We start from the raw sequence: 22754 nt of genomic DNA, 5'->3' as shown, positions 1-22754 counted from the left end.
TCGGATAATTGTGTGATCGCTTAATCGGGGCAGCCGCTTACGTGGGACATCTCTTAAATATTAATCGAGAAAATGCCGGGGATCCCTTCATTTGTCTGGGACACTGTGCCACTTAATTGCGACGGGAGACTGTTGTAAACCACATTCTAACCTGTGTCAGATACGAGCACATGAGCGGCCATTAGACACGATAACGTGCTCAGTGCAAACAGTTTTTAAATAGCGTCCGTTGCGTGTGCTTGTGTTCAGATACGGTGACTTTTGCCACAGGAAGATGGCGAGAAATTAGTTGTAAGACAATTCAGAACTGTTAGGTCCCTGCGGTTTCAAACATTCACGCTGGGAGATTCCATTTAATTTAAAGTTGCCAGCTAAGTCAACCAGATGTTGGGGATTTCGTAGGAGATTCACGTGTTAGAGGAAATCCAGGCCGTCATAGCGAGAGGAATATATGGCAAATCCCCAGAGTCAGTAGTGGGGTTCAGGACTGAACCCAGATCGACTGAGCGGCAGGGCTCGGGTTCCACTGACGACTTCAACAGGAGCGGCAAGAGCGTGTAGAGGCGAGGAAAAAGCTTTGGATTGTCTGTAACACAGACAAAATGCTGGAGGAAGTCAACAGGCCGGGCAGCATCTGCGGAAAAGAGTACAACCGACATTTCGGGCCGAGACCGTTCATCAGTAATCTTTTCCGGGGATGCGTCCTGGCCTGCTGAGTTCCTCAGCAGTTTGTGTGCGTTCCTCGGATTTCCAGCATCTGTAGATTTTCTCTTGTTTGACATCGTCTGTAAGAAGATTATGCATTCTGCCCATGACCAGGAGCATCTCCGGTACAGGAACTCGCGGACTGCCCTCAGCTCACCTTTGAACTCTATTGACCATGGAAACAAGCCGACACTTGCGGATTGACCCCAGATCACCTTTGAACTCTATTGACCCAGGAAACAAGCCGACACTTGCGGACTGCCCTCAGCTCACCTTTGAACTCTATTGACCATGGAAACAAGCCGACACTTGCGGATTGACCCCAGATCACCTTTGAACTCTATTGACCCAGGAAACAAGCCGACACTTGCGGACTGCCCTCAGCTCACCTTTGAACTCTAATGACCCTGGAAGCCCCTGACACTTGCGGACTGCGGACACTTGCGGACACTTGCGGACCTTTGAACTTTATTGATCGTTGAAGTGAACGATACGTTTCACTGAATGCTCGAAGTTCCTATGTGCATTGTCCAAATAAAAATATTTTTAATATATCTTTAAGATACCGCCCTGGATCTGTTTATGCAAACGCTGTGTTAATAAATGGTTTCACATGCACTGCTCGAGACTCATAAAATGGAGCCAGGACTACGCCAGACTGTGGGAACTTTGTCCCTGTGGTTTTGGGTGATCTGGTCTCGTTGTGTACTTTCTCCACGCAGTGTGGCGGGATATCGGGTGTGATGGGGCACGGGGCCGTGTCCTTCGCAATGATAGCCCGCTAAAGTAGCGGACAAACCAGTGGGCTGAACTCGGACGCCGAGGAAGACGAGGCCACTGCCTGAGTAGACTATCACTCACACTGAACGGAGACGCTGGTGGAGCTGTTGGAGACGCCCACGTCGTTTCCAGCCGAACACCAGTATTCCCCCTCATCTACTGATGTAACGTCACGGAGAAGCACTGCCAGTTCTCCGGTGGAAGATGCGCCGATGTCCTCTCCATTCCTCACCCAACGTAAGGTGACGGGATTTGTCTCCCAGCTTCTGCAGTTCAGTGAGAGGGAGCTGCCCTCCATCGCGACCACTGACCGATTGACGGTCGGTTTCTCAGGAAGTTCTGAAATAAAACATAAAATAATAAGTGTTCCCGTTCGAAAAGCAAATCCTTTTAAATTCAGTGTTCTGAAAACCTTTAAGTTATATCACTTTTACACAACTAAGACTATGATGCGGCATCTTACGGTATGTGAAAGAAAGGATTTGTGTACAGGCCACCAGTGAGGTTGGTGATGAGTAGTAGTGAGATTGGGGATGGCATTAAACAGGAAATTAGAAATGCGTGCAATAAAGGAGCAGTAGTTATAATGGGTGACTTCAATCTACATATAGATTGGTAAGGGTGCTGAGGAAGAGTATTTCTTGGAATGTATGCGGGATGGTTTTCTAAACCAACATGTCGAGGAACGAACTAGAGAGCAGACCATTCTAGATTGGGTATTGAACAATGAGGAAGGGTTAGTTAGCAATCTTGTCGTGTGAGGCCCCTTTGGTAAGAGTGACCATAATATAGTGGAATTCTTCATTAAGATGGAGAGTGACATAGTTAATTCAGAAACAAAGGTTCTGAACATAAAGAAGGGTAACTTTGAGACGTGAATTAGCTTCGATAGACTGCCAAATGATACTTAAATGTTTGACGGCGGATATGCAAAGGCAATCATTTAAAGATCGCAAGGATGAACTACAACAGTTGTTCATCCCAGTTTGGCAAAAGAATAAACCAGGGAAGGTAGTGCACCCGTGGCTGACAAGGGAAATTAGGGATAGTATCAAGTCCAAAGAGGAAACATATAAATTAGCAAAAAGAAAACGGCACACCTGAGGACTGGGAGAAATTCAGTGACCAGCAGAGGGGGACAAAGGGCTTAATTAGGAACGGGAATAAAGATTATGAGAGAAAGCTGGCAGTGACCACAAAAACTGACTGTAAAAGCTTTGAACAATACGTGAAAAGAAAAAAGATTGGTCAAGACAAATGTAGGTCCTTTAAAGTCAGAAACAGGTGAATTGATCATCGGTAACAAAGACATGGCAGACCAATTGAATAACTACTTTGGTTCTGTCTTCACTAAGGAGGACATTAATAATCTTCCGGAAATAGTAAGGGACCGAGGGTCTAGTGAGATGGAGGAACTGAGGGAAATACATGTTAGTAGGGAAGTGGTGTTAGGTAAACTGAAGGGATGAAAAGCAGATAAATCCCCAGGGCCAGATGGTCTGCATCCCAGAGTGCTTAAAGGAAGTAGCCCAAGAAATAATGGATGCATTAGTCATAATTTTTCAAAACTCCTTTGATTCTGGATTAGTTCCTGAGGATTGGAGGGTGGCTAATGTAACCCCACTTTTTAAAAAAGGAGGGAGAGAGAAACCGGGCTATTATAGACCGGTTAGTCTGACATTGGTGGTGGGGAAAATGCTAGAGTCGGTTATCAAAGATGTGATAACAGCACATTTGGAAAGAGGTGAAATCATCGGACAAAGTCAGCATGGATTTGTGAAAGGAAAATCATGTCTGACGAATCTTATAGAAGTTTTTCAAGCTGTAACTAGTAGAGCGGATAGGGGAGAGCCAGTGGATGTGGTATATTTAGATTTTCAAAAGGCTTTTGACAAGGTCCCACACAGGAAATTAGTGTGCAAACTTAAAGCACACGGTATTGGGGATATGGTATTGATGTGGATAGAGAAATGGTTGGCAGACAGGAAACAAAGAGTGGGAGTAAACGGGACCCCAGTTGTTTACAATATATATTAATGATTTAGACGAGGGAATTAAATGCAGCATCTCCAAGTTTGCGGACGACACGAAGGTGGGCGGTGGTGTTAGCTGTGAGGATGAGAAGAGGATGCAGGATAACATGGATAGGTTAGGTGAGTGGGCAAATTCATGGCAGATGCAATTTAATGTGGATAAATGTCAGGTTATCCACTTTGGTTGCAAGAACAGGAAAACAGATAATTATCTGAACGTGGCCGATTAGGAAAAGGGGAGATGCAACGAGACCTGGGTGTCATTGTACACCAGTCATTGAAAGTGGGCATGCAGGCACAGCAGGCGGTGAAAAAGGCAAATGGTATGTCGGCATTCATAGCAAAAGGATTTGAGTTCAGGAGTAGGGAGGTTGTACTGCAGTTGTACAAGGCCTTGGTGAGACCGCACCAAGAATATTGTGTTCAGTTTTGGTCTCCTAATCAGAGGAACTACATTCTTGCCATACAGGGAGTTTTCACCAGATTGATTCCTGGGATGGCAGGACTTTCATATGTAGAAAGACTGGATCGACTAGGCTTATACTCACTGGAATTTAGAAAATTGAGGGGGGATCTTATTGAAACGTATAAAATTCGAAAGGGATTGGACAGGCTAGATGCAGGAAGATTGTTTCCGATGTTGGGGAAATCCAGAACGAGGGGTCACAGTTTAAGGATAAAGGGGAATCCTTTTAGTACCGAGATGAGGAAAAACTTCTTCACACAGAGAGTGGTGAATCTGTGGAATTCTCTGCCACAGGAAACAGTTGAGGCCGGTTCATTGGCTATATTTAAGAGGAAGTTAGATATGGCCCTTGTGGCTAAGGGGATCAGGGGGTATGGAGAGAAAGCAGGTAAAGGGTTCTGAGCTGGATGATTAGCCATGTTCATACTGAATGGTGGTACAGGCTCGAAGGGCCGAAGGGCCTACTCCTGCACAGATTTTCTATGTTTCTATGTAAGGTTGGTGGTGTTTTGGATAGTGAAGAGGACTGTCAAAGATTGCAGAGTGACATTGATAGGATGCAGAAGTGGGCTGCGAAGTGGCAGATGGAGTTCAACCCGGAGAAGTGTGAGGTGGTACACTTTGGAAGGACAAACTCCAAGGCAGAGTGCAAAGTAAATGGCAGGATACTTGGGAGTGTGGAGGAGCCGAGGGATCTGGGGGTACATGTCCACAGATCCCTGAAGTGTGCCTCACAGGTGGATAGGGCAGTTAAGAAAGCTTATGGGGTGTTAGGATTCATAAGTCGTGGGATAGAGTTTAAGAGTTGCGGGGTAATGATGCAGCTCGACAAAACTCTGGATATTAAGAGGAATAGATAGAGTGGACAGCCAGCGCCTCTTCCCCAGGACACCACTGCTCAGTACAAGAGGACATGGCTTTAAGGTAAGAGGAGAAAAGTTCAAGGGGGATATTAGAGGAAGGTTTTTCACTCAGAGAGTGGTTGGCGCATGGAATGCACTGCCTGAGTCACTGGTGAAGGCAGATACACTAGAGACTACTTGACAGGTATATGGAGGAATTTCAGGAGGAGTGGTATATGGGAGGTAGGGTTTAAGGGTCGGCACAACATTGTGGGCCGAATGGCCTGTACAGCGCTGTATTGTTCTTTGTTCTTTGTCTTTGTAACAGTGCAGGAGGTCACGGAGAGCGGGAAGTAGAATACATAGTTAAAGTAGCTGGTAACGAGAAACTCGGCAGTCTTCCCGCAGTCTCGGGTATTGCCGGGAGGGTTAAAGTAGCGGGTAACGGGAAACTCGGCAGTCTTCCCGCAGTCTCGGGTATTGCCGGGAAGGTTAAAGTAGCGGGTAACGGGAAACTCGGCAGTCTTCCCGCAGTCTCGGGTATTGCCGGGAGGGTTAAAGTAGCGGGTAACGGGAAACTCGGCAGACTTCCCGCAGTCTCGGGTATTGCCAGGAGGGTTAAAGTAGCGGGGACGGGAAACTCGGCAGTCTTCCCGCAGTCTCGGGTATTGCCGGGAGGGTTAAAGTAGCGGGTAACGGGAATCTCGGCAGTCTTCCCGCAGTCTCGGGTATTGCCGGGAGGGTTAAAGTAGCGGGTAACGGGAAACTCGGCAGTCTTCCCGCAGTCTCGGGTATTGCCGGGAGGGTTAAAGTAGCGGGTAACGGGAAACTCGGCAGACTTCCCGCAGTCTCGGGTATTGCCGCGAGGGTTAAAGTAGCGGGTAACGGGAAACTCGGCAGTCTTCCCGCACTCGGGTATTGCCGGGATGGTTAAAGTAGCGGGTAAAGGGAATCTCAGCAGTCTTCCCGCAGTCTCGGGTATTGCCGGGAGGGTTAAAGTAGCGGGTAACGGGAAACTCGGCAGTCTTCCCGCAGTCTCGGGTATTGCCGGGAGGGTTAAAGTAGCGGGTAACGGGAATCTCGGCAGTCTTCCCGCAGTCTCGGGTATTGCCGGGAGGGTTAAAGTAGCGGGTAACGGGAATCTCGGCAGTCTTCCCGCGGTCTCGGGTATTGCCGGGAGGGTTAAAGTAGTGGGTAACGGGAAACTCGGCAGTCTTCCCGCAGTCTCGGGTATTGCCGGGAGTGTTAAAGTAGCGGGTAACGGGAAAGTCGGCAGTCTTCCCGCAGTCTCGGGTATTGCCGGGAGGGTTAAAGTAGCGGGTAACGGGAATCTCGGCATTCTTCCCGCAGTCTCGGGTATTGCCGGGAGGGTTAAAGTAGCGGGTAACGGGAACTCGGCAGTCTTCCCGCAGTCTCGGGTATTGCCGGGAGGGTTAAAGTAGTGGCTAACTGGAATCTCGGCAGTCTTCCCGCAGTCTCGGGTATTGCCGGGAGGGTTAAAGTAGCGGGTAACGGGAATCTCGGCAGTCTTCCCGCAGTCTCGGGTATTGCCGGGAGGGTTAAAGTAGCGGGTAACGGGAAACTCGGCAGTCTTCCCGCAGTCTCGGGTATTGCCGGGAGGGTTAAAGTAGCGGGTAACGGGAAACTCGGCAGTCTTCCTGCAGTCTCGGTTATTGCCGGGAGGGTTAAAGTAGCGGGTAACGGGAATCTCGGCAGTCTTCCCGCAGTCTCAGGTTTTGCCGGAGGGTTAAAGTTGTGGGTAACGGGAAACTCGGCAGTCTTCCCGCAGTCTCAGGTATTGCCGGGAGGGTTAAAGTAGCGGCTAACGGGAAACTCGGCAGTCTTCCCGCAGTCTCGGGTATTGCCGGGAGTGTTAAAGTAGCGGCTAACGGGAAACTCGGCAGTCTTCCCGCAGTCTCGGGTTTTGCCCCGCGAGGCGAACGGGCGCTTGGTTCCTCCAGTGTAAGAGAGGCCACATTGTGCAACCGATCCCGACTGTGCTAATGAGCAGAGCGGCCTGTTCTGCCGCTGTTTTCAGCCGATCTGTTCAAACCTCGGTCCACTGTTTAAAATTGGATCAAAATTGTATAATAACGGCATTTCACAGAACTATCAGCAAAGTTTTACTGAGAGAAATCTCGTCTTCGCAGCTTGACCGCCCGTGCAGGGCAGAGGTGCGCCGTCTGTGTCGATTACTTTCGTGACAACGCTGGAGAGACACACCAGGAATTGACACGCGTGAGGAGGCATCAAACATTCATATATTTTCTCGTGTGCCGCTTCCTCTTTGAGAACACATGCTTACGTTGAACGTCCATGGTGATAGTTTCCTTGGCTTTTTGGACGCCCTTCGCTAAAACAGCGCATCCCAGGGATTCCCGGTGATGAGCGGGTGAGGGAGTGAATGTGAGCGCCGACCTTTGCATCCGAGCGCCAGGACCTTCACTGACAACCTCCCCTTCCGCTTTCCTGTCCTGCGCCGGAACCACGTTATCTGAAACAATCCACTTTAATTCCAGTCTGTCTCCGGAACAGCTGTCAGGAATGGAGCAGATCAAACGCGCCCTTTGTCCGGCGATCAGACCCTCACCAACCGAGATCCGGGGTTTTTCTAGGACAGAAGAACACGTTCGGAAGGGTGTAACTGTCAATAACGCAGACATAAGAAAAACAAACAGAGAAATCATGACATCTCGCTGTTTCACTGTCTCCTTTAAGCGCCGAGTATTGCGTACGGGTATGGCCGGCCCGCCAGGGGAAGGTGGTGTGTGCTCCGGGGGGATGCAGTGGAGATTCTCCAGGCCGTTAACTCGACTGGAGAGCGAGCGTTATGGGCAGAGATTGGGCAAGCTGGTTTGTTTTCCAAGGAGCGGTGATCTGATGGAATTAGAGAAGCGGCCCGGGTACGGGAGAGGGTGGAAATGCTATCCCGTGGTAAGAGGGTTAAAAACAAGGGCACATGTGTTACAGTGAGACGGGTTTTCAAAAGGGGGCCGAGGGGTAGGTTTATGCAGAGAAAGACGTAACCACATGGAAAGACAAGGGCACATGTTACAGTGAGACGGGTTTTCAAAAGGGGGCCGAGGGTCAGGTTTATGCAGAGAAAGACGTTACCACATGGAAAGACAAGGGCACATGTTACAGTGAGACGCGTTTTTAAAAGGGGGCCGAGGGTCAGGTTTATGCAGAGAAAGACGTTACCACATGGAAAGACAAGGGCACATGTTACAGTGAGACGGGTTTTCAAAAGGGGGCCGAGGGTCAGGTTTATGCAGAGAAAGACGTTACCACATGGAAAGACAAGGGCACATGTTACAGTGAGACGGGTTTTCAAAAGGGGGCCGAGGGTCAGGTTTATGCAGAGAAAGACGTTACCACATGGAAAGACAAGGGCACATGTTACAGTGAGACGGGTTTTCAAAAGGGGGCCGAGGGTCAGGTTTATGCAGAGAAAGACGTTACCACATGGAAAGACTTAGCCACTACGATTTCACGATGCACTGAATGAGACATAAAGATCGGTAAGGTTTGGGGAATGGCCCCGCTGCGGGGAAACAAAACCGGAGCAGAGGAGCGGAAATATCAGCGGGAACGCGGGGTGCCGAAGGTCCCGTTTCTCTGCTGTATGACAGGTTAACGCCAAGGGTAGGACCATTCGCTCCATCGAATCCATGCTGACCCCCATTGCAATCGTCTGAATTCCTTACCCTACTTGCTTCCCCGCAGCCTACCTACTCTCAGGTGTCGGTCAACAAACCTGTTCTCTCGCTGGCGCTGAAAACATCGCTGTGTATTTCAAACAAACACCTGGCGGGCTCTGTGTTTTGGGAGGGGGGAACTGCCGCATTCAGGCGGTAGTTTAAGCGAAGTGGAGACATCAGTAGGGGAATGTACAATCCCTAGATGAAAATACACGCGGCGTGTTTCTATGTTCATTTTACTCTTTGCTTAACCAACGAGGGAAAACTTCGTTTTTGCCCTTTCGTGTGTAAATTGCCCGGAGAAGCACGATGCTGGCGATGACAGACTGGAGATATTACCTAGATTATGAAGTTAAGTTAATTTAATAAAACTCTAGCATTCCGATGTAATGTGCGTTGGTAATGAAAATGGAAGGCGTGTCTAGTCACCGATCTGGCATCCTCCTCTCCCCGCTGACCTGACTTTACATCTGCATGGAAGCACAACAGGAGAAAGTTTACAGAACAAACTAGGGCCACTCACCCCAAACTGTGAGAAAGGATTGTGAGCTTCCGGTGCGATGGGTCGCAATGGCGAAGGTGGTGTAGATATCTACTGTGAATATATATGAACCCTCGTCACTCTTCCTGGCATCATTTATTCGTAGAGAACAGTCTCCTTTTTCAGGTTTGCCCCTGAAATCCGCTCGGTCGTTCGAGCTGCGACGGTCAGACGTGCGACTACTGAAATTATAGTCAAAGACGGCTTCAAGCCGGGTATTTCTAGAGCTGGTCGTCACCCACTGTGCCCGCAGTCTGCTGGGAAAGCTGGGAAAGTCGGGAACGCGAAAGGAACAATCGATCTCGGCACAAGCTCCCCCTACCGTCGAAACGTTTTGCTGCATCGTCACCGACACTTGTGTAGAAACTGGAAATGAGAAACAGGATCTGTAATTATTTCCTCCCGGAGCCCATTCAGAACCCTTTCAAGTGTGGAAAATAGCTTGCTGTGGGCTTTGTGGGCCCATTAATGTACAGCCAGTCACTATAATTATTCACATTCAAAACTGTTATCTCTATCTTTTCCGAGCTCAAGCTGGTAAATCGTGGGGTACGGGCATAAACACGCACACTCATTTCCCAATTGCTAGGAACTTACGGACTGTTCTAGTGATGTCTAGGATTGTGGATTTAGGGACACTTACATGAATATGGGTTTCTATATGCTCTGTGCGTTTGGAATGGCTGTATGTATTCAGTAAGCGGTTTTTGTTTGTTTATCCCGTGTTGTTATATCCGGGCGGGTATTATGGTTTGTCCTGTCTGTAATAACGGATGGGTCGGAATACAATTTTCCGGACTCTGGCTCTGAACCTGGAGCAGGCTGGTGTTTATAATGAGCTATGTTTTTTTTTATCTGTTTGAATATTAAAGTTTTGTCACGTGGTTGTGTCTGTGCAAGTGATCAAATTCAGTTAAACTGCTGGAGGAAAAGGCAATATGTTTGTTTCTGGTTTCTCTCGGCACTTTCTGCATCTACCGTCTTGAATTTATTGGTCTTTTATTAGGATTTAATATTTCTCATGCTAACGACGTGCTCCTGTATTGCGACAAGGGCCCGATTCTGGGTCGAAGTTCAATCGAAGTTCAATCGATTCAATCGAAGATTCTGGGCTCCTTGAACGCTCCCCTGAACGCCGGGGAAACTAGTCTGCCCAGACTGCGGGATGTCTGCCGAGGAGGGTCACGCTCTTCCCCCGGTCGTTGTCTTTTCCGTTTGCACTGATCACTTCTGCACTGTTTCTGGGTCGCGCTTCATTCAATTTCAGGAGTGTGAGCTTCTTAACAGAACGCACAAGCTGGCGTGGAGTGCTGAACTCTGCCTTAGTTCATGAAAATATATCCTTGGAAGTTTCATCTGACGGTTTGGTAAATTCAGACCAGAATCAGAATCAGAATCAGGTTTATTATCACCGGCATCTGTCGTGAAATGTGTTAACTTAGCAGCAGCAGTTCAATGCGATACATAATATAGAAACAATAACAATAATAAATAGGTAAACCAATTACAGTGTACATATATCCAACAAGTTAAAAATCTTCGAAACACAGAAATAATATATATTTAAAAGTGAGGTAGTGTTCACGGGTTCAACGTCCATTTCGGAAACAGATGGCAGAGGGGAAGAAGCTGTTTCTGAATCGCTGAATGTGTGCCTTCAGGCTTCTGTACCTCCTACCCGATGGTAACAGTGAGAAAAGGGCATGCCCTGGGTGCTGGAGGTCGTTAATAATGGACGCTGCCTTTCTGAGACACCGCTCCCTGAAGATGTCCCGAGTATTTGGTAGGCTAGTACCCGAGATGGAGCTGACTTGATTTACGACCTTCTGCAGCTTCTTTCGGTCCTGTACAGTAGTCCCTCCATACCAGACAGTGATGTAGCCTGTCAGAATGCTCTCCGCGGTACATCTCCAGACATTTTTGAGTGTTTTTGTTGACATACCAAATCTCTTCAAACTCCCAATGGAGTACGGTCGCTCTCTTACTATAAGGCCACCGCCGGATGCAGACTGAATGGCCGCTACCGTCGCTTGCCCCTGGGCCCGCTGTGTTGCGTCCCGCCGCTGCTGGTTGTGCTGCACTGTGGCGGGCCGCTGTGAGACCGATGGTGGTTATTGATACACCGCCTGGTCGGCTTCCCGGAGCCGCTTTGCTGGAGAGCCACGGCTTCAGCGCCGAGGAAGGGTGTTCCCCCGGCACAGCCACGCGGGGCCCCGGCGGGACAGCAGGTCCAGGACTCGCGGATGTCGGCCAGATGCTCGACTGTGTTTATCCCCACTCCTCTTCCGTCTCAGTAGCGCACGGTCGCCAGCTGCGCCACCGTCTTTAAGCACCCAGGCGCGGATGGCTGGTTCGTTACCGAGGCATCTGTTCCCCTCCACCACGCAGTCCATGAACACACCTTGCTCTTCACCCAGACGGTCCACCAGGAGAGATGGCACCGGAGGGTTTCTGCTGGAGGTCTCGGGCGGCCCCGCCCGCTCGACGTTCCCCGATGCCAGCACTGAGCTGTGGCGTGGTGCAGTACCGGGCCAAATGGCCGGCCGCGCCATATCGGTAGCAGAGATCGCTCCACGGCACGCTGCGGAGCCGGCGCAGCACTGGTCGGGCCTGTCTCACCGCCTCCTCCTCAGTTTCCTCCGCTTCCTCGTGGTGCGGGACGTGAGGGAGGCGGGCGATACGCTCTGCCGTGTCCCCCAGGTTGGGGAGCTTGGGTGGGCTCAACTCCGTCGGGGTTCGGTGAGAAGGCACGATGCTCGGTTCACAGGTTCTCCCACCGCGTCAGCGTCCCGTCTTTGGGTACCCGGCCCGCGAATGCGGTGTAGGGGGGAGGCATACGGCTCGGTCCCTCGATTTGTTCCCCGGGTTTTCCGTCGCTCCATCCCACGTCATAGCTGTTCAATCACGTCGTTAATTTCTCATCTCACTCCCGACACCGACGTAGCGAACATTTGTTCACTGCTGTCAGGCGAGAAAACTCGTTTAACTCAACAACCGCTTTTATTGTGAGACACATGAACTGACCGGGCGCTATGACCCGGGGGGAGACCCCAGTGAGTCACATACAGAGAGGGGAGGTGATGATCACACAGCCCGGTTACAGTCCGGGTGACCCACAGACACACATGAACAGACCGGGCGCTATGACCCGGGGGGAGACCCCAGTGAGTCACATACAGAGAGGGGAGGTGATGATCACACAGCCCGGTTACAGTCCGGGTGACCCACAGACACACATGCGAATGACTACACAACCAAGCTAAAATGTAACAATAAATGAGCTGGAACATACCGCCATAGTCTCACGGAAACATTTTAACAAAGCAATAGCGTTTGTCATTAGGAATGCTGGAGCGGGCTGTCGACCAGCCCCCGACACCCCCCCCCCCCCCCACCCCACCCAGAGCGCCACAATATTATGATCAGTGTCCCTAAGGGTTTTATTTTACTTTAAATTCTCTAATCAATTCCGGTTCACTGCGCAACACCCAATCCGGAATTGCTGATCCCTCGGTCTGCTCTAGAAAACAATCTTCAGGCATTTTACACAATCCCGCTCTTGGGATACAGCACCATCCTGATTTTTGCAATTTACCTCGATGTCGAAATTCCCCATGACTGCGGTAACTCTGCCGTTTGGCCGTGCACTTTCCATCTCCCGTTGTCATTTGTAGCCCGCATCGTTGCTACTGTCCGGTGGCCTGTACATAACTCCCATCGGGGTGTTTGTACCCTAGCAGTCTCTGAGCTCTACCCCGACGATTCAACACCTTCCCATCCTCTGTCACCTCTTTCTAAAGACTGGATTTGATATTATTTTACCAACAGATCTACCCGGCCCGTCTGCCTTCCTGCCCGATCTTTCGATTCATCCTCGGGGGGTCAATCATCATTCAGCCACGAGTGAATGAAGCTCACAGCGTCAAAGCTGTCAGTCCCCAATTGTGCTGCAGGTTCACCCACCTGTCCGTGTAGACGGTGCAGTCAGATATCACACCTGCCAGTCCCCAATTGTGCTGCAGGTTCAGCCACCTGTCCGTGTAGACGGTGCAGTCAGATATCACACCTGTCAGTCCCCAATTGTGCTGCAGGTTCAGCCACCTGTCCGTGTAGACGGTGCAGTCAGATATCACACCTGTCAATCTCCAATTGTGCTACAGGTTCAGCCATCTGTCCGTGTGGACGGTGCAGTCAGATATCACACCTGTCAATCTCCAATTGTGCTGCAGGTTCAGCCACCTGTCCGTGTAGACGGTGCAGTCAGATATCACACCTGTCAATCTCCAATTGTGCTGCAGGTTCAGCCACCTGTCCGTGTAGACGGTGCAGTCAGATATCACACCTGCCAGTCCCCAATTGTGCTGCAGGTTCAGCCACCTGTCCGTGTAGACGGTGCAGTCAGATATCACACCTGCCAGTCCCCAATTGTGCTGCAGGTTCAGCCACCTGTCCGTGTAGACGGTGCAGTCAGATATCACACCTGCCAGTCCCCAATTGTGCTGCAGGTTCAGCCACCTGTCCGTGTAGACGGTGCAGTCAGATATCACACCTGTCAATCTCCAATTGTACTACAGTTTCACCCATCTGTCCGTGTAGACGGTGCAGTCAGATATCACACCTGCCAGTCCCCAATTGTGCTGCAGGTTCAGCCACCTGTCCATGTAGACGGTGCAGTCAGATATCACACCTGTCAATCTCCAATTGTGCTGCAGGTTCACCCACCTGTCCGTGTAGATGGTGCAGTCAGATGTCACACCTGTCAGTCCCCAATTGTGCTACAGGTTCAGCCACCTGTCCGTGTAGACGGTGCAGTCAGATATCACACCTGTCAATCTCCAATTGTACTACAGGTTCAGCCACCTGTCCGTGTAGACGGTGCAGTCAGATATCACACCTGTCAATCTCCAATTGTACTACAGGTTCACCCATCTGTCCGTGTAGACGGTGCAGTCAGATGTCACACCTGTTAGTCCCCAATTGTGCTACAGGTTCAGCCACCTGTCCGTGTAGACGGTGCAGTCAGATATCACACCTGTCAATCTCCAATTGTACTACAGGTTCACCCACGTGTCCGTTGGAAGGTGCAGTCAGATATGACACCTGCCAGTCCTGTATTCGGCACTGGTTTCCACTTTTTCCCCCTTTTACATTTTAGCTCATCCTCTTCACGACAGTGTTGTCCCATCATCAGCCTGTCCTTGCTAGCGGTCTGACTACACATTGCCTCTATTTTTTTAACCAACTACCCCACTCTCAGCCCTATCACTCCGGTTTCTACCTCCCTGCCAGAGTAGTTTGAATCCTCCTGAAGACCTCTAGCAGACATGCCCGCGAAGATATTGATCTCCTTCGGGTTCAGATGCAACCCGTCCCGTGTGTACAGGTTCCCCAGCAGAAATCTCAATGATCCAGATATTCGGACCCCTGCCCCTGTGACAGTCCCTCGGCCACGTATTTATCTGTCATTTGTTCCTATTCTTACCATCACTGACGAGAGGCTGTGACAGCAAACTAGAGACTACCTCCCTATTTTTCCTGCTTTTCAGCTTTCTACCAAGCTCCCTGAGGTCTCTCTTCAGGACCTCCTCGATTTCCCGACCAATTTGTGCCAAATCGAGCCGCTCGCCTTCCCCTTCAGAATGCCGTGACCCTGACCCGAGATGTCCCTGACCCTGGCACCTGGGAGACGAGAGACCAGTCTCGATGGCGTCCACAGAATCTCGCCACTATTTCGCCATCTCTCGACTCTCCTGTCAATATTGTGGTCCTCGCCACGTCTCCTTTCTTCCGACCCTGAGCGCCAGAGACCCGGCGCTGCGGCTCCGCTCTGGTGGGTCGTCCCACTCAACAGTATCTATAACGGCAGACTATGATTGAGGGGACGGTCCCGGGCGTTCTCTGTACTGGCGACCCACTTCCACTCCTTCTTCTGACAGTCATCCAGTTACCTGCCCACTGCAGCCGAGGGGTGACTGCCTCCCTGTAACCCCTCTCTGCCCCTTTCTCAGTCTCTCGTGTGAACCGAAGGAAATCGAGCTGGCGCTCCGGTTTCCCACCGCGTTCCCCGGGGAGCCGCAGCTCGGCGCATCTGGTGTGGAAGGGATTATCCTGGAGGCTGGAATTCTCTTAGAATTCCCACTCCTCTCACACAGAACGCAACACCGTCCCTGGGACCATTCTCACTGCAATAACTGTGTCCTCGGAGACCAGCGATGAGGGAAGGAGAAGCAGAAGAATGAGAAGGGGAAGGAAGAGAAGAAGGAGGACAAGGAGAAGAGACGGAGAAGGAGGAGGACGAAGAGGAGGAAGAGGAGAAGGAGAGGTAGAAGAAGCAGAGGAAGAAGAAGAGACGACACACACAAAATGCTGGTGGAAGAAGAAAAAGAGACATATCGGATGTTTCCCTCGACAACCGTGATCTCGCCCAAGCCTGATCAGCCAATAATTCTACTATTTGGCTTCATAGCTTTTTGTTTTATGACGAAGGACGGTGTAATTTCAAATCATCCATATGTAGAAACCGGTGTCAGTGTAATTTGGTGTCTTATTTCTGATTTTATACTCTATTTTCTTCCGATTCTGTAAATGAGATCGGGCTGAAAGCTGAATAAAACCGCACTGGGCTTAGAGAGTCGACCAGGAACGGATCCACGTGATTTTACAGATGGTGGTTGCTCTTTTATGGATGTTAGTAGACAGTGTGATTATGGGACCAATCAAGCGTGACAGTGGAAAAGAGTGTATGGAACCAAAGGAGATGGCAGAGGTACTTAATGATTACCTTGCTTCAGTATTTACTACGGAAAAGGATCTCGCCGATTGTGGGGATGACTTGCAGTGGACTGAAAAGCTTGCGCATGTAGATATTAGGGAAGAGGATGTGCTTGAGCTTTTGGAAAGCATCAAGTTGGAGAAGTCGCCGGGACCAGAAGGGATGCAGCCCAGGCTACTGTGGGAGGCGGGGGAGGAGATTGCTGAGATTGATGATCTTTGAATCAACATTGAGGACGTGAGAGGTTCCGGAGGATTGGAGGGTTGTGGATGTTGTTCGTTTATTCAAGAAAGGGAGTAGAGATAGCCCAGGAAATTATAGACCAGTGAGTCTTACTTCAGTGGTTGGTAAGTTGATGGAGAAGATCCTGAGAAACAGGAGTTATGAACATTTGGAGAGGCACAATATGATTAGGAATAGTCAGCTTGGCTTTGTGAAAGATAGGTCGTGCCTTGCCAGCCTGATTGAACTTTTTGAGGATATGACAAAACACATCGATGAGGGTAGAACAGTAGATGTAGTGTATATAGATTTCAGCAGGGCTTTTGACAAGGTACCCCATGCAAGGCTTGTTGGGAAAGTAAGGAAGCGTTGGGATTTAAGGGGACATTGCTTTGTGAATCCAGAAATAGCTTCCTACAGAAGGCAGTGTGTGGTTGTAGACAGGTCATATTCTACATGGAGGTCGGTGACCAGTGGAGTGCCTCAGGGATCTGTTGTGGGACCCTTACTCTTTGTGATTTTTATAAATGACCTGGATGAGGAAGCAGAGGGATGGGATAGTGAATTTGCTGATGGCACAAAGGATGGGGATGCTGTGGATACTGCGGAGGGTTGTCAGAGTTTGTGGGATATTGGATGCAAAACTGCACTGACAAGTGGCAGATGGAGTTCAACCCAGATAAGTGTGAAGTGGCTCATTTTGGTAGGTCAAATATGATGGCAGAGTGTAATATTAATGGAAAAACTCTTGGAAGTGTGGAGGATCAGATGGATCTTAGGGTCCAAGTCCATAGGACACTCAAAGCTGTTATGCAGGTTAACTGTGGTGAGGAATGCATAGGGAGCATTGATCTTCATCAATCATGGGATTGATTTTAAGAGTCGAGAGGTAATGTTGCAGCTATATAGGACCCTGGTCAGACACCACTTGGAGTATGGTGCTCAATTCTAGTTGCCTCACTACAGGAAGGATGCGAAAACGATAGAAAGGGCGCAGAGGAGATTTACAAGGATGTTGCCTGGATTGGAGAGCATGCCTTATGAGAATGGGTGGAGTGAACTCGGCCTTTTCTCCTTGGAGCGACGGAGGATGAGAGATGACCTGATAGAGGTTTGCAGATAATGAGAGGCGCTGATCATGTGGATATTCAGAGGCTTATTCCCAGGCCTGAAATGGCTAGCACGAGATGGCTAGTTTTAAAGAGATTGGAAGTAGGTACAGATGAAAGGTCAGGGGTACGTTTTATAATGCAGAGAGTGCTGAGTGCGTGGAAAGAATGGGCTGCCAGCAGTGGCGGTGAAGACGGAAATAATAGGGTCTTTTAAGACACTCCTGGATAGGTACATGGAACTTTGAAAATAGAGGACATGGGTGAAACCTAGGTAGTTTTCATGTAGGAACATGTTTGGCACAGCCTTGTGGCCCGAAAAACCTGTATTGTGCTGGAGGTTTTCTATGTTGCTACGCTTCACCAACTGTTGCAGCAATTTGGCAGGGATTGTGTGCAGTTTAGACGAGGGTAGAGCCGTAGATGTGGTGTATATGGATATCAGGAAGCTTTTGACAAGGTACCCCATGCAAAGCTTATTGGGAAAGTAAGGAGGCATGGGATCCAAGGGGTCGATCGCTTTCTGAATCCAGAACTGTTTTGCCCACAGAAAGCAAAGTGTGATTTTAGACAGGTCATATTCTACATCGAGGTCGGTGACCAGTGGAGTGCCTCAGGGACCTGTTCATGGACCCTACTCTTCGTGATTTTTATAAATGATCTGGATGAGTAAGTGGAGGGATGGGTTAGTGAATTTGCTGATGACACAAGGGTTGGGGGTGTTGTGGATAATGTGGAGGGCTGTCAGAGGTTATAGCATGACATTGGTAGGATGCAAAACTGGGCTGACAAGTGGCAGATAGAGTTTAACCCAGATAAGTGTGAAGTGGTTCATTTTGGTACGTCAAATATGAAGGCAGAATATAGTATTAATGGCAAAACTCGTGGAAGTGTGGAAGATCAGAGGGATCTTAGGGTCCAACTCCATAGGACACACGAAACTGCTACGCAGGTTAACTCTGTGGTGAAGAAGGGATACAGAGCATTGACCTTCATCAATCATGGGATTGATATTAAGAGCCCAGAGATAATGTTGCAGTTATAAAGGACCCTGCTCGGACCACACTTGGAGTACTGTGCTCAGTTCTGGTCAACTCACTACAGGAAGGATGTGGAAGCTATAGAAAGGGCGCAGAGGAGATTTACAAGGATATTGCCTGGATTGGGGAACATGCCTTATGAGAATAGGTTGAGTGAAGTCGGCCTTTTCTCCTTGGAGTGACGGAGGACGAGAGGTGACCTGATAGAGGTGTACTGATAATAAGGGGCATTGATCGTGTGGATAGTCAGAGGCTTTTTCCCAGGATTGAAATGGCCAGCACGAGAGGGCATCGTTTAAATGTGGTTGGAAGCAGGTACAGGGAGATGTCAGGGGTAAGTTTTTTATGCGGAGAATGGTGAGTGCGTGGAATGGGCTGCCAGCGGTGGTGGTGAAGGTGGAAACTATAAGGTCTTTCAAGCGACTCCTGGATAGGTATATGGAACTCAGGAAAATAGAGGCCATCGGTAAAGCCGAGGTAGTTCTCATGTAGGAACATGTTCGGCACAGATTTGTGGGCCGAATGGCCTGTATTCTGCTGGCGGTTTTCTATGTTTCGATGCTTCACCAATTGTTGCAGGAATTTGGCAGGTATCGTGTGTAGTTTAGATATATTAAGAGCGTCTATTCATCACGAGTGTGGGGCAGAATCAAGTGCTTTTGGCAGTCAACATGAAATATTCCTGCTTTTTCGCCGGACATGATTTAGAATTAAAGAATCTGCTCTTCTGTCAGTACATTGTGGTGATCTAAGTGAGTGGAGATTTGTTGCGAGATACATGGTGTTACAATTTAATATACAGTTTGTAAACAAGTAATAGAACAATATTTTGATGTTATTTATGATTTATCATTTAGCTACGTGGTATCATTGGCTTCCATCAAAAATTCAGGTATTTTCTCGTGATTTTTAAAAAATCTGTTGCTATGTATTGATAGGGACGGATGAATACGGTTATTAGTATCATATTTAAATCATTAAATCTTGGGTCAGTGTGTTACCCACTAAACGCGCTTTTAAGTGCATATTGCAATAACTCCTCTTTCTTGACTCAAATAAAGTGATCTATCCGAACGCAGAATATATTTTTATAAGCTAACGATCACCCTGTGAAGAGCGGGAACAACGTCTCTGTCTCTCACACTCCCTCTCTGACGCACTTTCTCTTCTCTCTGTCACTATGTCTATCTCTCTCTCACACACACACACACTCATTCTCTCTCTCTCTTCGTTTAGCAACAACTGATAACAGCACACCAACGCATTCACCTGTAATATATCAACCCTGAAATGATGAAGCATCATGTACATCACAATTATATCTTCTTTGCCCTGCTTCAAGCTTAGTAAGGAATTTTGCTCCCATTTCTCAGGCATTTGTCCCTTTCGCTAGGTAACACCATTTACAAGCTATGCTTAAATAATTTTACCTTCGGGAAGCGTCAAGAGGAGAACAACCAGAGAGCCGCACGTGGCCATGAACATTGCTGATCGCACTGGCCGATTCGGGGATCTAATACATGGTTTGTTTTCCCGTCCGGCCGACCTGCGATGCCTTTGGTGATGGTTGTTCAGCTGATGATCAACACCGATTCCGCTGATCGACCCAGGCCTGCTGACTCTGACTGTCAAGGCAGCTTGTTGGTGCTGTACATTGTGAGATCCCCGCTCATACCGGCTGCTGGCACATCAGTGATTAATAAGCCGTTGTTGGAGGTGCACACACCCAGATAACATCGGAAATAACTAACGAGTTGTTTTCTCACCAATACTCGTATGCTACTCTTGTTGTGGTTAGTGCATGCGAATCTACATCATATGCCCACCGCCCACGCTTGCTGAGGCCTCACTCTTACCGGAAGCGAATACAACACCGAAGACGTGAGTGCCTTCACTGAATTTAGCTTGCCCGCCATGTATTGCGGCGTGCGGTTCCTCATGTCCGCCGGTCTGAGTTAGGTCGGACGTCTGTGACGTCATAGACGGGGGCAATGTGAGCCGGACGCGGCCCACGCACTGCAGATCATCTCTCAGACAACTTAATCAACGCGAAAGGTCATGCCTTCCTTTTTGCAGAAATTAAACATTTCGCTTCATTGTTGAAAACTTCATTAAATTGCTGACCCCCATCCATAAATTAATGAAAATTTCAAACAAACTCAAATTAAATAAACGAGATCTTGTCTCCAATTAAAATGCTAATTGATTTTGGAATTGGCGATACTTTGTGTTAACAGGGTGTGGAAAATGCAGAGGTTTAAGTCCGAATAGTTTTAGAATATAGAACATAGAATAGTACAGCACATTACAGGCCCTTCGGCCCACAATGTTGTGCCGACCTTCAAACCCTGCCTCCCATACAACCCCCTCCCACCTTAAATTCTTCCATATACCTGTGTAGTAGTCTCTTAAACTTCACTAGTGTATCTGCCTGTACCACTGGCTCAAGCAGTGCATTCCATGCAGCAACCACTCTCTCAGTGAAAAACCTTCCTCTAATATCCCCCTTGAACTTCCCTCCCCTTACCTTAAAGCCATGTTCTCTTGTATTGAGCAGTGGTGCCCTGGGGAAGAGGCGCTGACTGTCCACTATGTCTATTCCTCTTAATATCTTGTACACCTCTATCATGTCTCCTCTCATCCTCCTTCTCTCCAAAGAGTAAAGCAGCAGCTCTCTTAATCTTTGATCATAATCCATACTCTCTAAATCAGGCAGCATTCTGGTAAATCTCCTCTGTACCTTTTCCAATGCTTCCACATCCTTCCTATAGTGAGGCGACCAGAATTGGACTTATGAAAGATAACACCTCATAAGCTTTCTTAACTACCCTGTCTACCTGTGAGGCAACTTTCAGGGATGTGGACATGTAGTCGCAGATCCCTCTGCTCCTCCACACTACCAGGTATCCTGCCATTTACTTTGTACTCTGCCTTGGAGTTTGACCTTCCAAAGTGTACCAACTCACACTTCTCTGTGTTGAACTCCATCTGCCACTTCTCAGCCCACTTCCGTATCCTATCAATGTCTCTTTGCAATCTTCGACAATCCTCTACACTATCTACAACACCACCAACCTTTGTGTCGTCTGCAAACTTGCCAACCCACCCTTCTACCCCACATCCAGGTCGTTAATAAAAATCACAAAAAGTCGAGGTCCCAGAATAGATCCTTGAGAGACACCACTAGTCACACTCTCTAATCTGAATGTACTCCCTCCACCACGACCGTCTGCCTTCTGCAGGCAACCCAATTCTGAATCCACCTGGCCAGCCTTCCCTGGATCCCATGCCTTCTGACTTTCTGAATAAGCCAACCATGTGGAACCTTGTCAAATGCCTTACTAAAATCTATGTAGATCACAGCCACTGCACTACCCTTATCTATATGCCTGGTCACCTCCTCAAAGAACACTATCAGGCTTGTTAGGCTTGATCTGCACTTCTAAAAGCCAGGCTGACTGTCCCTGAACAGACCATGATTTTCTAAATACCCATAGATCCTATCTCTAATAATCTTTTCCAACAACTTTTCAACCACAGACGTAAGGCTCACTGGTCTGTAATTACCTGGACTATCCCTACTAACCTTTTTGAACAAGGGGACAACATTCGCCTCCCTCCAATCCTCGGGTACCATTCCCGTGGACAACGAGGACATAAAGATTCTAGCCAGTAGTTCAGTAATCTCTTCCCTTGCCTCGTGAAGCAGCCTGGGGAATATTCCGTCAGGCCCCGGGTACTTATCTGTCCTGATGAATTTTAACAACTCCAACACCTCCTCTCCCTTAATATCAACATGCTCCAGAATATCAACCTCACTCATATTATCCTCACCGTCATCAAGTTCCCTCTCATTGGGAAATACCGAAGAGAAGTATTCATTGAGGACCTCACTCACTTCCACAGCTTCCAGGCACATCTTCCCACTTTTGTCTCTAATCGGTCCTACCTTCACTCCTGTCATCCTTTTGTTCTTCACATAATTGAAGAATGCCTTGGGGTTTTCCTTTACCCTACTCGCCAAAGCCTTCTCATGACCCCTTCTTGCTCTTCTCAGCCCCATCTTAAGCTCCTTTCTTGCTACCCTATATTCCTCAATAGACCTATCTGACCCTTGCTTTCTAAACCTCATGTATGCTGCCTTCTTCCACCTGACTAGATTTTCCACTTCACTTGTCACCCATGGTTCCTTCACCCTACCATTCTTTATCTTCCTCACCGGGACAAATTTATCCCTAACAGCCTGCAAGAGATCCCCAAACATCGACCACGTGTCCATAGTACATTTCCCTTCAATAACATCATCCCAATTCACACCCGCAAGATCTAGCCTTATAGCATCATAATTTACCCTTCCCCATTTAAAAAAATTCCTGTCCTCTCTGATTCTATCCTTTTACATGATAATGCTAAAAGTCAGGGAGCGGAGATTACTGTCCCCCAGATGCTCACCCACTGACAGATCTGTGACCTGACCCGGTTCGTTACCTAATACTCGATCTAGTATGGCATTCCCCCTAGTCGGCATGTCAGCATTCTGTGA

At 48.6% G+C, this 22754-nt stretch overlaps 1 protein-coding gene across 1 annotated transcript; it reads right to left on the bottom strand.

Annotated features, from left to right (window-relative positions):
- Positions 1-1332: 1332 nt before the first annotated feature.
- LOC132390550 (sialic acid-binding Ig-like lectin 8) lies at positions 1333-9411 on the bottom strand. Its single transcript, XM_059963162.1, has 3 exons — positions 9051-9411; positions 7132-7437; positions 1333-1824 (listed from the first exon to the last, which is right to left on the bottom strand). The coding sequence occupies exons 1-3, from the start codon at positions 9409-9411 to the stop codon at positions 1559-1561; spliced, it is 933 nt and encodes a 310-aa protein (XP_059819145.1). The 3' UTR covers positions 1333-1558.
- Positions 9412-22754: the final 13343 nt, after the last annotated feature.

The sequence above is a fragment of the Hypanus sabinus genome, unplaced genomic scaffold (assembly GCF_030144855.1).
Source record: "Hypanus sabinus isolate sHypSab1 unplaced genomic scaffold, sHypSab1.hap1 scaffold_95, whole genome shotgun sequence".
In the NCBI taxonomy this organism is placed as follows: Eukaryota; Metazoa; Chordata; class Chondrichthyes; order Myliobatiformes; family Dasyatidae; genus Hypanus; species Hypanus sabinus.
The sequence above is the reverse complement of the archived record's forward strand: the minus strand, read 5'-3'. Positions and strand labels throughout refer to the sequence as shown.

Coding starts and splice junctions, on each gene's coding strand:
- LOC132390550 (XM_059963162.1), bottom strand. CDS start 9,411: ATGCAGCAAAACGTTTCGACGGTAGGGGGAGCTTGTGCCGAGATCGAT. Junction 7,438..9,050: donor ATCCTTTCTCACAGTTTGGG/GTGAGTGGCCCT, acceptor CTTCTGTCCTAG/AAAAACCCCGGATCTCGGTT. Junction 1,825..7,131: donor TATCACCATGGACGTTCAAC/GTAAGCATGTGT, acceptor GTTTTATTTCAG/AACTTCCTGAGAAACCGACC.